The 12858-nt window shown below is 43.0% G+C and overlaps 1 protein-coding gene across 1 annotated transcript in view; it reads left to right on the top strand.

The window, feature by feature from the left end:
- Window positions 1-2540: 2540 nt before the first annotated feature.
- LOC121884114 (adenylate cyclase type 9-like) overlaps window positions 2541-12858 on the top strand; it is a 34028-nt gene continuing 23710 nt past the window's right edge. The window contains exon 1 of the mRNA XM_042392722.1: window positions 2541-6135. Within this exon, the coding sequence (XP_042248656.1) occupies window positions 4323-6135 (1813 nt within the window). The 5' untranslated portion in view covers window positions 2541-4322. The remainder of the gene's footprint in view (window positions 6136-12858) is intronic.

The following is a 12858-nucleotide window of genomic DNA, read 5'->3' as shown; positions in this document are numbered from 1 at the left end:
CAACTTTTTGTCGTGACCTGAAGTGGGGAGGGATGTGTGTGTGTATATGTGTCTGTGTGCATAAGTGAGTATACACATGTTGTAACTCGGTAGTAGGTTTGATAGCTATGCACCAAGACTTAAAAGCACGTGTGTTTCTCTGTGAGTGTATTTGCACTGTTCCTCAAAGAATGATTTCACATGAGAGGTCTGACTGGAAAATGGAAAAAAAAAAGATTTAAAGTTCATAATAAGTTCTACAGAAGTCTTTTTATGCATAAAAGGTTCAACGGCAACCATTTTAAGGAATTAACAAACAGGGGCTTTGTGTAAATGAAAAGATTTTTTTTTTAAAATATCCTTTTACACACAAAAATGTTTCCTGAAAAATAAACATTTCTGAGTTTTTAGGCACACACAAAACAGACACATTATTTGCATTAAAAACAAGATCATTGTATGATGTGCATGTTGCATATACATTTACAATGCATAACCCGATATGCACAGGCACATGTACATATTGTATCTTGTTCAGGGTATCTTTCTTCACTACATATGAGAAAGACTTTTGTATCTGTAGAATAAATCTTGTGCTTTGAAATTCATCTTAAGACTTACCTTACACTAGCAAGTTCTATGGCACGACCACAAAGCTTTGTATTATATTATGTAAATCACACACTGATCTAAAAGTGGCAGAAGTCTTCTTTTCTCTCCTCTCATAAAAGACGTGCTTTTGTTCTTCCCCTACAGAGAAGTGTACTTCAAAAGAGTGTGCACACTCCCTCCCAGTGATCTTCTCAGTATACTGTGAAGCCACTGTACAGAAGACTGCAGTTTGATATTTTCTTAGGCTATTGAATGGAGAATGAAGCAATTAGGAAATATGCTGCACATACTGTAGGATTGTACTTCTCCGCACTGAGATTTCCATTTTCAAATACGTCAGTGTGCAACACCAGATTTAGTCTGCCTTTATGTGCTAACTTTATTAATTGAAGATCTTAATCCATCATAATAATCTTATAATCCAATATTGATATTGCATTAATAGTGAGTGTCTAGAGCTGTTTAGTGAATTAGTGTATGTTGTCTTCTGTGGCTTCACTGTAATATAATGATATTCCCTTTTTCTGCAATGAGTTTTTCTTCTGCTATCATCCAAGGGCAGAGGTTCAATATAAAATAAATAAGGGGTGGAAAAGACAAGAAGGTGGAGAGGCTTCATCGTTCAAGTGAAAGTGAGGTTGCGCTCATTGCGGTCCAAAAAAAAGAGAAGAAGGCGTCCCCACCCTTTCCAAAAATACGTGCTCGTTACCTCTCAGTTCCCGTTCTCCCAGTGCGTGCACGTAGCTCCACGGTCCCCCTCCCCTCCCATTAACAGTCAACCCTTCTCCTCTTCCCTGCTCGCCTAACACAGACAGAACCGTCAAGTTAACCGCAGCCCTCAAACCGGAAGCACAGCAATTGGACTTCTAAATAAACGACCTTTAATAGTCTGTTTTATCACTTTTTTTTTGGTTGAGGCTGTAATTTTGGAGTCTTTAGGAGTAGATCTGAAGAAATTCAATACTAATGTCTGGTACAGTTGTTACACCATACAGTCTGGAATTTAATTGAACTTTGCCTCAGTTTTTCCTCCTAAGTATTGTTTTTACTTTTCAGACCTTTACAATGATGTGTCACATGTGTTATAGGACCAGTGTGTAAGATTTAGGAGGATCTATGGGCAGAAATGGAAAATAATATTCATAAGTATATTTTAATTAGTGTATAATCACCTGAAAATAAGAATTGTTGTGTTTTCGTTATGTTACAATGAGGCCTTTATATCTATAGAGGGAGTGGGTCCTCTTCCATGGAGCCCACCATGTTGCACTGCCATGTTTCTACAGTAGCCAAGAATGGACAAACCAAACACTGGCTCTAGAGAAGTAATTTCGCATTTTTCGCGGCCACTGTAGGTTCTCCTACACGCTTGGAAGGGGAAGGTGAGGGCGAGGGGTATTCAGTTGGTTGCAATGTGCAACGTCACCACTAGGTACCACTAAAACCTACACACTGCACCTTTAATGATCGTGTGCAGCAGATTATTTTTTCTTGTAAAAAAAGCCTATATTTACCTTTGTAATACTTTGGGAAATTACTTCAAAACAGTGGTATGTGTGACTTCACTGTGTGAAATTAAGCTTGTATAAAAGATTTATACAAGTTATTCTGAAGGTATGACTAAGAAAATCATATGCTCAGCTCGACCATGTGGCCACTGTCACCAAAACAAAGTCCCATCATGTGAGAATGAAAGATTAAAAAACTTCACCTGAGGCACAAATGGGGTCTTCTGTAGCATGTTTAGCAATGCAGATTGAAAAAGAATATGAAAACTTGCCATGAAAGAACCGTTTTCATTTTTAGTTTAAAGTGTGCGTCACTGAAGAACTGTATAGTTGTATTAAACATGCTATTATATGTACTACATGAGGGTTTATTCTGAAAGAAAGGGGCGGAAATCATCTTTATTTTATTCTGGCATACTTCACACTCACACACACGCTCGCACATACACACACACCTCTCGCGGCTGGACGGCTGTCAGCGCACAGAAGATGGTGGCGGCTGCGGCCACTGCGTTACCCACCGCGCCTGGATAGCGCACACCACATTTCACGCAGGTGTCGACGCTGCTGCGGCGCACAGATACTGGTCAGATAAAGGACATAAGACAATCTTATCTCACTGTGGACGATGCAGGGAATTGAAAGGCTGGACAATGCAGCAGCCCTAATCCATCATATCTGTCTTGGATTAAAGGATAATTATTAGGAGATATGAAAATATTCTCTTGTGCACCCCATGCAATTCAATTAAAGTGACTGGATCAAGGCAGCACTCTGGTTTGACCTGTGGGACTGTGGCGTGGGGGGCGTGGAGCGGAGGTGGAGACCTTTTAATTAGCCCGACTCTCTCCGGGCTTTCGTCGTCTGCCATTTAACTGGGGGGGCACCAAGCTGCCATGGGCAAACTTTACTTCAGGGAAAAGGATGGACTGGACGATACTTCATGTAGCCTAGTCGGTGCAAGTCTGCATTGTTCATCTCAGCTGGCCGGTTGACACAGAATATACAGCCAGGAACCGGCATGGTCAGGATATCTGGACAATCTGGATATTTCCTTAGGGCGCATTGTGACGATGAGTTGGCGACATTTGGTGTGTCTGTGGATACCAAAGCACCACCAATGCAACGCTAAACCAAGACTGGTTGGTGCATAGCCACGGGGCAGAGTGTTTACACACGAGTCACTGACAGCTCATAATAAAACCGAACAGTTTTTTTCCTGGGATTTCTGCACATCGCGTCTCATGCATTTGTCTCCTGCTGACCTCCGTGCACAAAAACCCCTCTGCGTTTTTGGAGACGCAGCAGCGGTGAAGACCCCGGAGCGAGAAGTCAGGAAAGGACGGGGCTCTGTCCACGGAAATAGTCGCGATTAGGCCCCACAGCAAGGAGCATGTGGGTATAAACACAAGCTTAGGTGGCAGTTTTTGCGCGCATGTTTCCGTTACCTGGAAGTGATCAGCGCCCCAAAGTTGAAAGCCGATCTCTTCCCTCATCACGGCAAACAGCAGATCCATGTGTCGAGTCTTTTTTAAAAGATGTAAAAACAAACACTAGAGAGAATTAGTTTTAGATTAAGTTTTGCTCAGAACAAAAACGTCAGGAGGTATTACTGTGTATTTCCAGTGAAAGTGAAAAACTGAATCGATAAGCATGACTGGACATGCACCAGTAATGAAAGACTGCAGCAAGCTCTCCAAAAAACAACACCATCATTTAACTGGATTTGATATTTCAGTAACTTCCCAGGAACTTCCTTAAATCATCTTCTTTACTTACTTGGTTTTTCTCTCTCAACTTTTCCCTTTACAGACAGTATTTTGTAATTCTTTTCCCCTACATATGTTTCCAATGAGTGAAACAGTGAGTAGGCAGCTGAGTGGACTTGGAGTGCAACCTAGCAGGCAGAGAGTGAACCGTGGAGTGCGTCAAAACAGACGGGAACATGGAGGAATGCAGGGATTGACGTCAAGAGGGGCAATAATGAACTACTCAAAATCTTTGGAAGGTCTGCTAGTGTTTCTACAGCCACTACACTGCTAACTGAGTGCAATTTTCCTGGAAGAGGTTTTGATTATGCTCTGTGTTTTCACTTTTAAGACTTTTTAAGATTTGGTTGTTATACTGTGGCTCCATACTTTGCCTTACTACTTTACCTATCTTCTCTACCTTGAACTGTCCCCTCTGCATCGTCTGTGATTTTGGAAAGATTAAAAAAGCAACATGGCATCCCCCCAACATCAACAACTGCTGCCTCACAACACAGAAGTGAGCTGTGACTCAAGTGGAGATGGGGGCGTCTCAGTGAGGATTGGCAGTAGTGTCAAACACAAGCACGGAGGCGGGCCGCTTGGTTCAATCGGGGGAGGCTTCATCGGAGGATCCAAGCATTGCAAGTACAGTATCTCCTCCAGCTGTAGCTCTGGAGAGTCTGGAGTGAGGAGGCCGGTGGTCAAGAGCTTTCGCACACAGAAGAAGATGCCTCAGCTTTTTGAGAGGTCTGCAGGTCATTTCTGGGACCCAAAGTTTGACTCTTCCATCCTGGAGGAGGCCTGTAGAGAACGGTGCTTCCCTCAGACCCAGCGGCGGTTCCGTTATGTGCTCTTTTACCTGGCTGCTGCTGGCCTCCTCTGGGGATTGTACTTTGCTGCCAACCCTTCCCGCTGTGACAGGACAGCTTTTCTCATTCCAACTGCATCCTTTCTCCTTTTCTGCCTCCTCCTTTTCCTCTTAACTTTCACAAAGCTCTACTCTCGCTGTTACAACCAAGCATCTCTGTTGCTTATTATTGTAACCTTCATCCTGACCCTGGCCCCCCAGATCCAGACATCAGGCTTCAGAGATCCGGAGACTCCTACACCAGCATTTGATGTGGAAGAGTTCAGTGGCATGGAGCCCACATACAACATGTCCTATGACAAGCTTGTGGGAGGTAGCACCTGGTCCCCTTGTCTCTCTCCTGTTGGCACTTTCTCACTTTGTATTGAGGTTCTTCTGTTGCTTTACAGTGTTCTTCATGTTCGTCTCTATGCTTCTGTCCTACTCGGGTTTCTCTACTCTGTATTTTTTGAGAGCTTGGGCTGGTGGCATCTAACCCAGGTGGGGGGCAATTGGAGCATAGCCTCTGAAACAGACTGGAATACACTAAGCTGGTTGGGTCCAGCCAAAGCCCTGCTCCACCTCTGTGCCCACGCCATTGGCATTCACCTGTTCATCATGTCTGAGGTGCGGTCACGCAGCACCTTCCTTAAGGTGGGGCAAGCTATCATGCATGGTAAAGACCTGGAGGTGGAGAAGGCCTTAAAGGAGCGAATGATCCACTCTGTCATGCCCAGGATCGTGGCTGATGAACTGATGAAGCAGGGCGATGAGGAGATAGGTGACAATTCTGTGAAGCGATACTCCACTAGTGGTGCAGCAGCTGCTATCTCCAGCCCTAAGAACAATAAACGCAAGAAAACCTCCATCCCCCGAGGTCAGATCATCTTCAGACCTTTCAACATGAAGCGGATGGAGCCCGTCAGCATCCTCTTTGCAGACATTGTGGGCTTCACAAAGATGTCTGCCAACAAATCTGCTCATGCCCTAGTTGGCCTTCTAAATGACTTGTTTGGACGTTTTGATCGGCTTTGCGAGCTCACCGGCTGTGAAAAAATCAGCACTCTAGGAGACTGTTACTACTGTGTGGCTGGTTGTCCCGAACCCAGATCGGACCATGCCTATTGCTGTGTGGAGATGGGCCTGGGCATGATCCAAGCTATTGAACAATTCTGCCAGGAAAAGAGGGAGATGGTCAACATGAGGGTGGGTGTCCACACTGGCACTGTACTGTGTGGTATCCTTGGCATGAAGCGCTTCAAGTTTGATGTTTGGTCAAATGATGTCAACTTGGCCAACCTAATGGAGCAACTAGGTGTGGCTGGGAAGGTGCATCTATCGCAGGCCACCGCCAACTTTCTGGATGATCGCTACCAGCATGAAGATGGACAGGTCATTGAGAGAATAGGACAGAGTGTGGTGGCAGACCAGCTCAAAGGTAGGTGCTCTGTGAAAATAAGGTATAGATTAACATGCCAAGTATAGATGTAGTTAGTGGAGGTTATGCCACACCTTTTTCCAGTGTTATTTCATGTTGTATTTTAGCTTGCAGTATGAAAAAGGTAGCTTTAATATCTAACAAGAATAACGTAATACGAAGGTCAGCAGCAGATGCTACAAATGGGCTGCAACAGTAAGACTTATCGATGCAATTATTCCTCCATGAGCCCACAAATTTTGGCATTTTTATGTTATGTTTATGTCCTGTAATGCTTCCCTGCCATCCCTACAGGAAATTATGCCAGCATATCAGCAGTTCACCCCGAGATAGATCAAAACAGTGGCACAGGAGCATTTGTATAACTCAAGGTGGACACAGGGTCTTAGCATTGTGTATCGTAACTGGTATAGATTGACTGGCAAGAGTTTGAGTCTGTTATCAGTGCCCTCTGTGATGTTAGTATTATGTGACTGTGTCACAGACAGACGCCATTTTCTTTCCCAGCCTCCCCTGCACCCTGTCTCTGCCCACTCTTTATTCCCTTGTTCAATTACATTGCCTTTCAGACGTCCTCAATGTGTCCTGTTCTCTTAACCTCACTCTGAACCCCAGGGATTGCTTTACAACACTGCAATTGTCGCCTTCTCTAATAGTGATTTGCCTGCAGCTTTGTCTTCACTTCTCTATCTTGTCCTCACTTTGCCTTGCCTCAAAACTGCTTGACTGCAGCTTTGATTTGACACGTTTAAGCAATTCTCTCCCGTGTAACTAATTGTTGGCTTACTAGCTCTTTTCGTCATTTGAGGCTTGTTGATCCATTATCACCTGGTGTAAGTGAAGTGACAGTGTCTGACTAAGATATTGCAGATGGTGTTCATCTGTCCTTTCAAATTTGCATTTCAGGTTTGTTTTGGTTCTCTCTTTGGAGACTGCATGTCTTATTTTGTACAGTGCATTTTAGGCACAGATTAGCATGGATTATGAATTGGTAATCTGTACAAATGAGCAATGTAAGTGTACACATTAATAATTAATAATGATCAACTTGGCCTGGAAACAAGTGCTGTCACCAGTCAAGGAAGGAGATGGAATGAAAGTGCCTTTTGTTTACCAGCCAGCCCAGAGTGATTTATGGGCCTGCATTTTCCCCTCATCTCTTAGATTAATGAATGTATACCACTCTTGCACTTGCTCCTCTTTTTTTATTGCAAGGATAAATGTGTTACCCACAGTGTTTTCACCCCCTCCTCTTTCTTCTCCCCCTCGACTTCTCTCTGGCCTCCATCATGTATTCAGTTCCCTTCCTAAGATTTATCCTCTCCCTGTAGATTTGCCGTGCCAGTGAGAGAGCTGGCTGTCAGGAGAGAGTTGTTCTCCGGTGCTGTAAAAATCCCTCCACTGTCTAGCTTAGTCGGTGTAAATCACTTGGGTAACATTGCAGCCAGGCTTGGATCCTGGCTGGGGCTGGTCCCTGTTGCCTGACTCAGAAGTAAATTGCTCTGACCTAGACACTGATTTGTGCAGCTGTCTTCTTTGTATTTTTGATGTCCTTTTTGAGTTAGTGTGATGTTTCACCTTCTCACAAATAGTTTTTGACTCATAAGTGTTTTTACAGCTCCACTATAACTTCAGGCTGCAGCTAGAGTCCAGTCTTTTTGTCTCATCTTCCAGGTGCACATGTTCTAAAGTTTCTACTTTTTATTTATATCTGCCCACTGTAATTATGCACTATTTGTGGTTCATTGTAGCAGAGGTTCACATGGAGTGCAGCCACGTGTGGTCAGCTGAGTGTTACAGCTGCATCCTGCTGGCTCTTCACTGACCTGAGGCCTGTGGTTTTAGCAACAGATGAAGAAGTGGTGCCTCACTTTACATCCCAGTGGATGAAAACTGAAGACAGTTTGAGGACTTTACAGTTACATTTGGGGCTCTGATTAATGATATGTTTGTTATCAATTAATCTAATGATTGTTTTTCCTCAAAAATTGTTGAGTCTATAGGATGCCAGATAATTCTAAAATTTAAAAAAAAAGCCATCACAATTTCCCAAACCCCAAGTTGATGTTGTCAGATTGCTTGTTTTGTCTGACCAATGGTCCAAAAGGTTTTTAGTTAACAATACAATACAACTTTTTGTCAACTGCAGTGGAAATTTCTTTGACACATAGAACATTAGAAACGACAGCATTTAAATTAACTTCGAAGTGTTCTCGATTTATAAAGTTATGAGTATAGAAAAAGAGAAGTTGTTGCTTACTGTATAATTTAGGCCTACAACAATGAAAAACACAGAAAGGCAGCAAATGCTTTCAACTGATGATCTAGAACCAGGCATTTCTTCTGAATAAATAACTTATTTTTAAACCATTTCAAATGAGTTGTTGATTAATATTCTGTCAATTGATTAATGAATTATTGTAGCTTAAAAAAATAAGCTACTATACAGCTCATGGGAAGGATATACTAAGATGATCCTTTTAAAAGCTGCTCTGAACAATGCACACACCTCACAATGCTCTGTACAAGGCTCTTTGTGTGTGGTCGTCTCTATAAGGGACTGCACGTGAGGCCAGACCTTGTTGTGTTGTGCGTTTTCCTTGCTGGAAATGGTTGCTATATTTGGCTCCGTTTCCCTGGAAAGTAACTGTCCATGTCCTTCCTTTGTGCTTAATTCAGAATGATGGCACCTGAACAAGATTATCCCTTTGGAGGAAACTGTCAGTACGGCCCTGTTATCTTTCTGATGATGATAGAATCACCACAGAGAGTCGGAGTTGCTCCCTCTCCCCTCCAAGCAGCCTTTTTTTTTCCAAGGGAAATGAACTTGTTTGTGTGCTGATGTTGGCTTAATGTCATGTAACAATGTGAAAAGACCAAATGCAGTTATTAGAGCCATTATCATCTGTAACACTGCAATAGTACATAAAATGTCTAGATTACTTCAGTGTCTTGGTGGCAGATATTTAAAAACTCCTCTAGTTTTGGAGAATCTTGTTGTGTTTTATCTTACTTCCTCTCCCCTGCTGTGAATCCTCCAGGCTGTTGCTGTAACTCAAGTTGAATAAATAAAAAAAATTAAAGAAATAACCCAAATGAACACTAGTTGCTCCACTTTGATGATCTGAAGAACACTTTCACTAATTTGAGCTTCTGACCGCTCTTTTGTATCATCGCACAGCCCCTTTCCACTCATTATGTACACAGTTCTGAGTAACCAGTCGCCTAAAGGCAAGGCATGTTTTCAGATTCAGTTTGAAATTGTGAGCATGACCTTTTCTAACTTAACTGCTGAGCAAAGCTGTGCTGGGCAGCTGTGTACAGTATCCTGCCCTGCTCTCCCCTCTCCTTTGCCCTATGGGAGATTTCTAATTAAGCAAGACTGGGTAATCTCCTTGGCTAAAGTGATTAATGTTAGTAATTCTCCGTCATCATATCTTCTCACGCTGGCGTGGTGTTATCCTGACCCCGAACACATCAGCTGCCTGCCAGCCAACCGTTTTTATCACAGCAAATGATATTGATTGCCTATAATGAGGCTGTCATGGCCGTGGATATTTATGATGAGGCAACAAGAGAGGTTTTCATGTCGTGTGGATATCAAAGAGAATCAACCAAGGCCAGGAGTTGTGTTAGCTATAAGACGAAAGATTATATATATATTCTGGCCCATGATATTAATTTGTACAAATTCCTTGTCTGCCTTTTAAAGCCTTGAGAACAATAATTGATTAGCTACATTAGGATTGATGTGGACACAGAGTAGAACTGGGCTGCAAATAGTTCTGGTGATGAATGTTCTGTGTCCCCTCATTCTCGTCCTATTACTTCATGCTCTGCAGCAGGTATTAGTTATTGGGAGATTCATTTGGGCTTTTGGGAGACTCACACACACACACATTCACATATCCCCTCCCCTACCCTGCAAATGCTATTCCACAGGGATGAACTGTCAGTCAATAAAGTGTACAGTATTTGCCTGAGGCTCAGTGGAGAAATCCTTATAACGGCTGCTACCTGTGACCTTGGCCTTGATAAATGAGGCTGGTTTTGAGGTTAAAGAAACTTAAAGAAACAGAGAAATGAAGGCGAGAGAGAACTAGAGAGTGAAAGTAGATGAACTGCTCTTAGCTGTGGTGCAGTTTCGCTGGCTGACACTTGATTTTGCTCCAAATTGATGGTGGTACTAAGGGAGCAGAAACTGCAGCAGCATTGCCTAACCACCACTACGTTAAGCTACCATGTCACTGGACCCCAGCATTGAGCTCCAGGAGAACCCACAAGCTGATAAAGGGGGGCGGTACACATTTAATCCTCTGGATTTCACACCTAAAGTGCTGTGTGTGCGTGTTTGCGTGTGTGCTCTTTATACACACTGCCATACTCAAAAAGTTAAATGGTTTGGCTTTTTCACCCTATTATATACACAGCTGTCTTCTCCCCCAGCCAGCAATCAAATACCTGGCTTAATTTTTGTCTAGACTCTTGAGTCCAAATCAGTATGCGCACACACCATTCAGCCCCACTGTAGGTAGACGGGGTGGGGGGTGGGGGGTGATGGGTCAATAGTGAAGTAGAGTACTTTGAGTCAAGTGGCTTACTGATAGGATGGGGTAAGGAGGGGCAGACATGGAGAGAGTGTGGTTAGGCTGTGGTGGCAGCTGTTGGTATGGTTTATAAAACCATTGGTAAATAGATCCTGGGATTACTGTTACACACCATACTGTGTTCTGTTGCGGCCCTTTCATCTGAACTCTGAGAGGGGGATGTGACTGCTCAGAGACTGCCAGGGGGAATGAAACAGCCAGAGGGACTCTGAGCTGCAATATTGTATTGCAGTGACCGAGCCCTGCCTAGAACACCTTGGCTCTGCATGGTAGATTACAGCTCTGCTGAGACTAATGGCATAATACATCACACTGCATTGTACAGTATTGCTCTATACTGCGTATTATAGTTCAGCACAGCATGGCATTGTAGCCTGCAGCAACACAATCTCGCCATTTATCATCTTTTTGGCCTTATCATACTGAGCAAGTCTGCAGAGCTTCAGGATCCCTTGTCATGCTCTGCAAACATGGGGCCATTGTGGCAAGGTTGTCTGAAGGTCTACAATGTGGTGATTAGCGGGATTTTATAGCTGCAGTCATTTAGGTTATCTGCTGTGTCACGCTGTTACTCAGCAGGATTGGGCTACCTGTACACATTCAGGAGGATTGTGCAGCAAGGGTATTGCTTGCTGCTTCATCCCAGCAAGCAATAAAAGATTAGTACTCAGGGGGTGTAATGAGTTTTGGGATCTAAAACAGAAAAGCAGAAAACATATTATTTCAAAGAGCTACAAATAATCTTATCTGCATGGGCCAGTGAGCTCTCCATTGAGCTGATACTGTTGGAGATTTTGCTCTGAACATCCATGTATCCTGTTGTGCTCCACTTAATCCTGACAAGTGTCAGAGGACCCTGCAGACCTCTCAGTCCCCCTATAGGGGACAGCTGTCCTAATGGCTCAGTGGTGAAGTGTCCTGCCTCTATCTAGTCTGACAGAGATGACCCAGGGCGAGGTGGATAAGAGAGAGCCTGATATCAGTGCCACCACTGTCTGTCTGATAAGGAGCCACATGCGAGCAGGCTGACATGGCTTAGCCTGTAGGAAAAACACAGCACATGTAGCATGTGGAGTATAACATGTTAACACAAGATGCTGTCTTCACGCATCGTTTCACTTAGCTCAGAAGCCTTTTGTTATTTTTAATTTAATCTAGAATAAGTTAAGGATATAAACTGATATAATTGCAGTGCCTGCAAAGAATAATGTTCTGGTGGCATGAAATATGATCTGGATAGGCCAGGGAGGGGATTTTAGCTTTGTTAGCAATTTATACAGTAATTGTTGTATTATCAATTTGTTGAGCCATGATTACTTCAAAATATTTGGCAAACCTTATTCTAAGTGTAAGAAAATACAAATAAATTATAGACCTGTTACAGCCTTTATAATCTTTTAAAGCAAATATTGATGTCAGCTTACGAACTATCCATTTATGCTCAGAGGGGATCTTGTCTGGTTAAATGGGAGAATAATGTGCTTTGGCTCCTCCACATTTCTGCTGCTCCATTAGCTACCATTAAACAGGTGGGGTAATGCAAGTAAGTTAATGTAGTGCAGCCATGCATTGGTCTGTTGTGTGGAGGTGGTCATATATGACAGATATCTGCTTTCTGGTATAATTAGCCTCACAGAGGTTGTGAGTGGTGGAGGGTGGAGGGAGTGTTGATCTGCAGGATAGTAAACATAATGTCTTAGCTATGTGGACTATGTGGTTTCTTATCTCCAAATTGCAAAGTGTATTGTAAATCCACAAAGAGCTTTCCTTGTAGTATTTGCATTTGCAATATTTATCAGGCTCCCTAAATAGAAGAGGCTTGCAAACATGATTACCACTAGAATTGGACTCCTTCCTTTACCTTAGGGTAAGAAACATCTTATTTACAGAGTCAAAGATACAATGATATCATGCCATCTTGATATGCTTATGCAGCCAGAGATTATAAAGGAATCTTCTTGTCGCTCTCTCTTGATTGCACACAGCAAATCAATCTGTTATCGTACGCTGTAGGAGTTTTCACATATGCAAATGTGCTGCGAGGATCTGCTTGCATATCTTTCTGCAAACATAACTTCCCCCCTGCAAACTTAGACAGAATGAAATAGAGAGAGTC

This window comes from Thunnus maccoyii, chromosome 18 (genome assembly GCF_910596095.1).
Source record: "Thunnus maccoyii chromosome 18, fThuMac1.1, whole genome shotgun sequence".
Taxonomy (NCBI): Eukaryota; Metazoa; Chordata; class Actinopteri; order Scombriformes; family Scombridae; genus Thunnus; species Thunnus maccoyii.
This window is presented reverse-complemented; position numbering and strand designations above follow the sequence as displayed.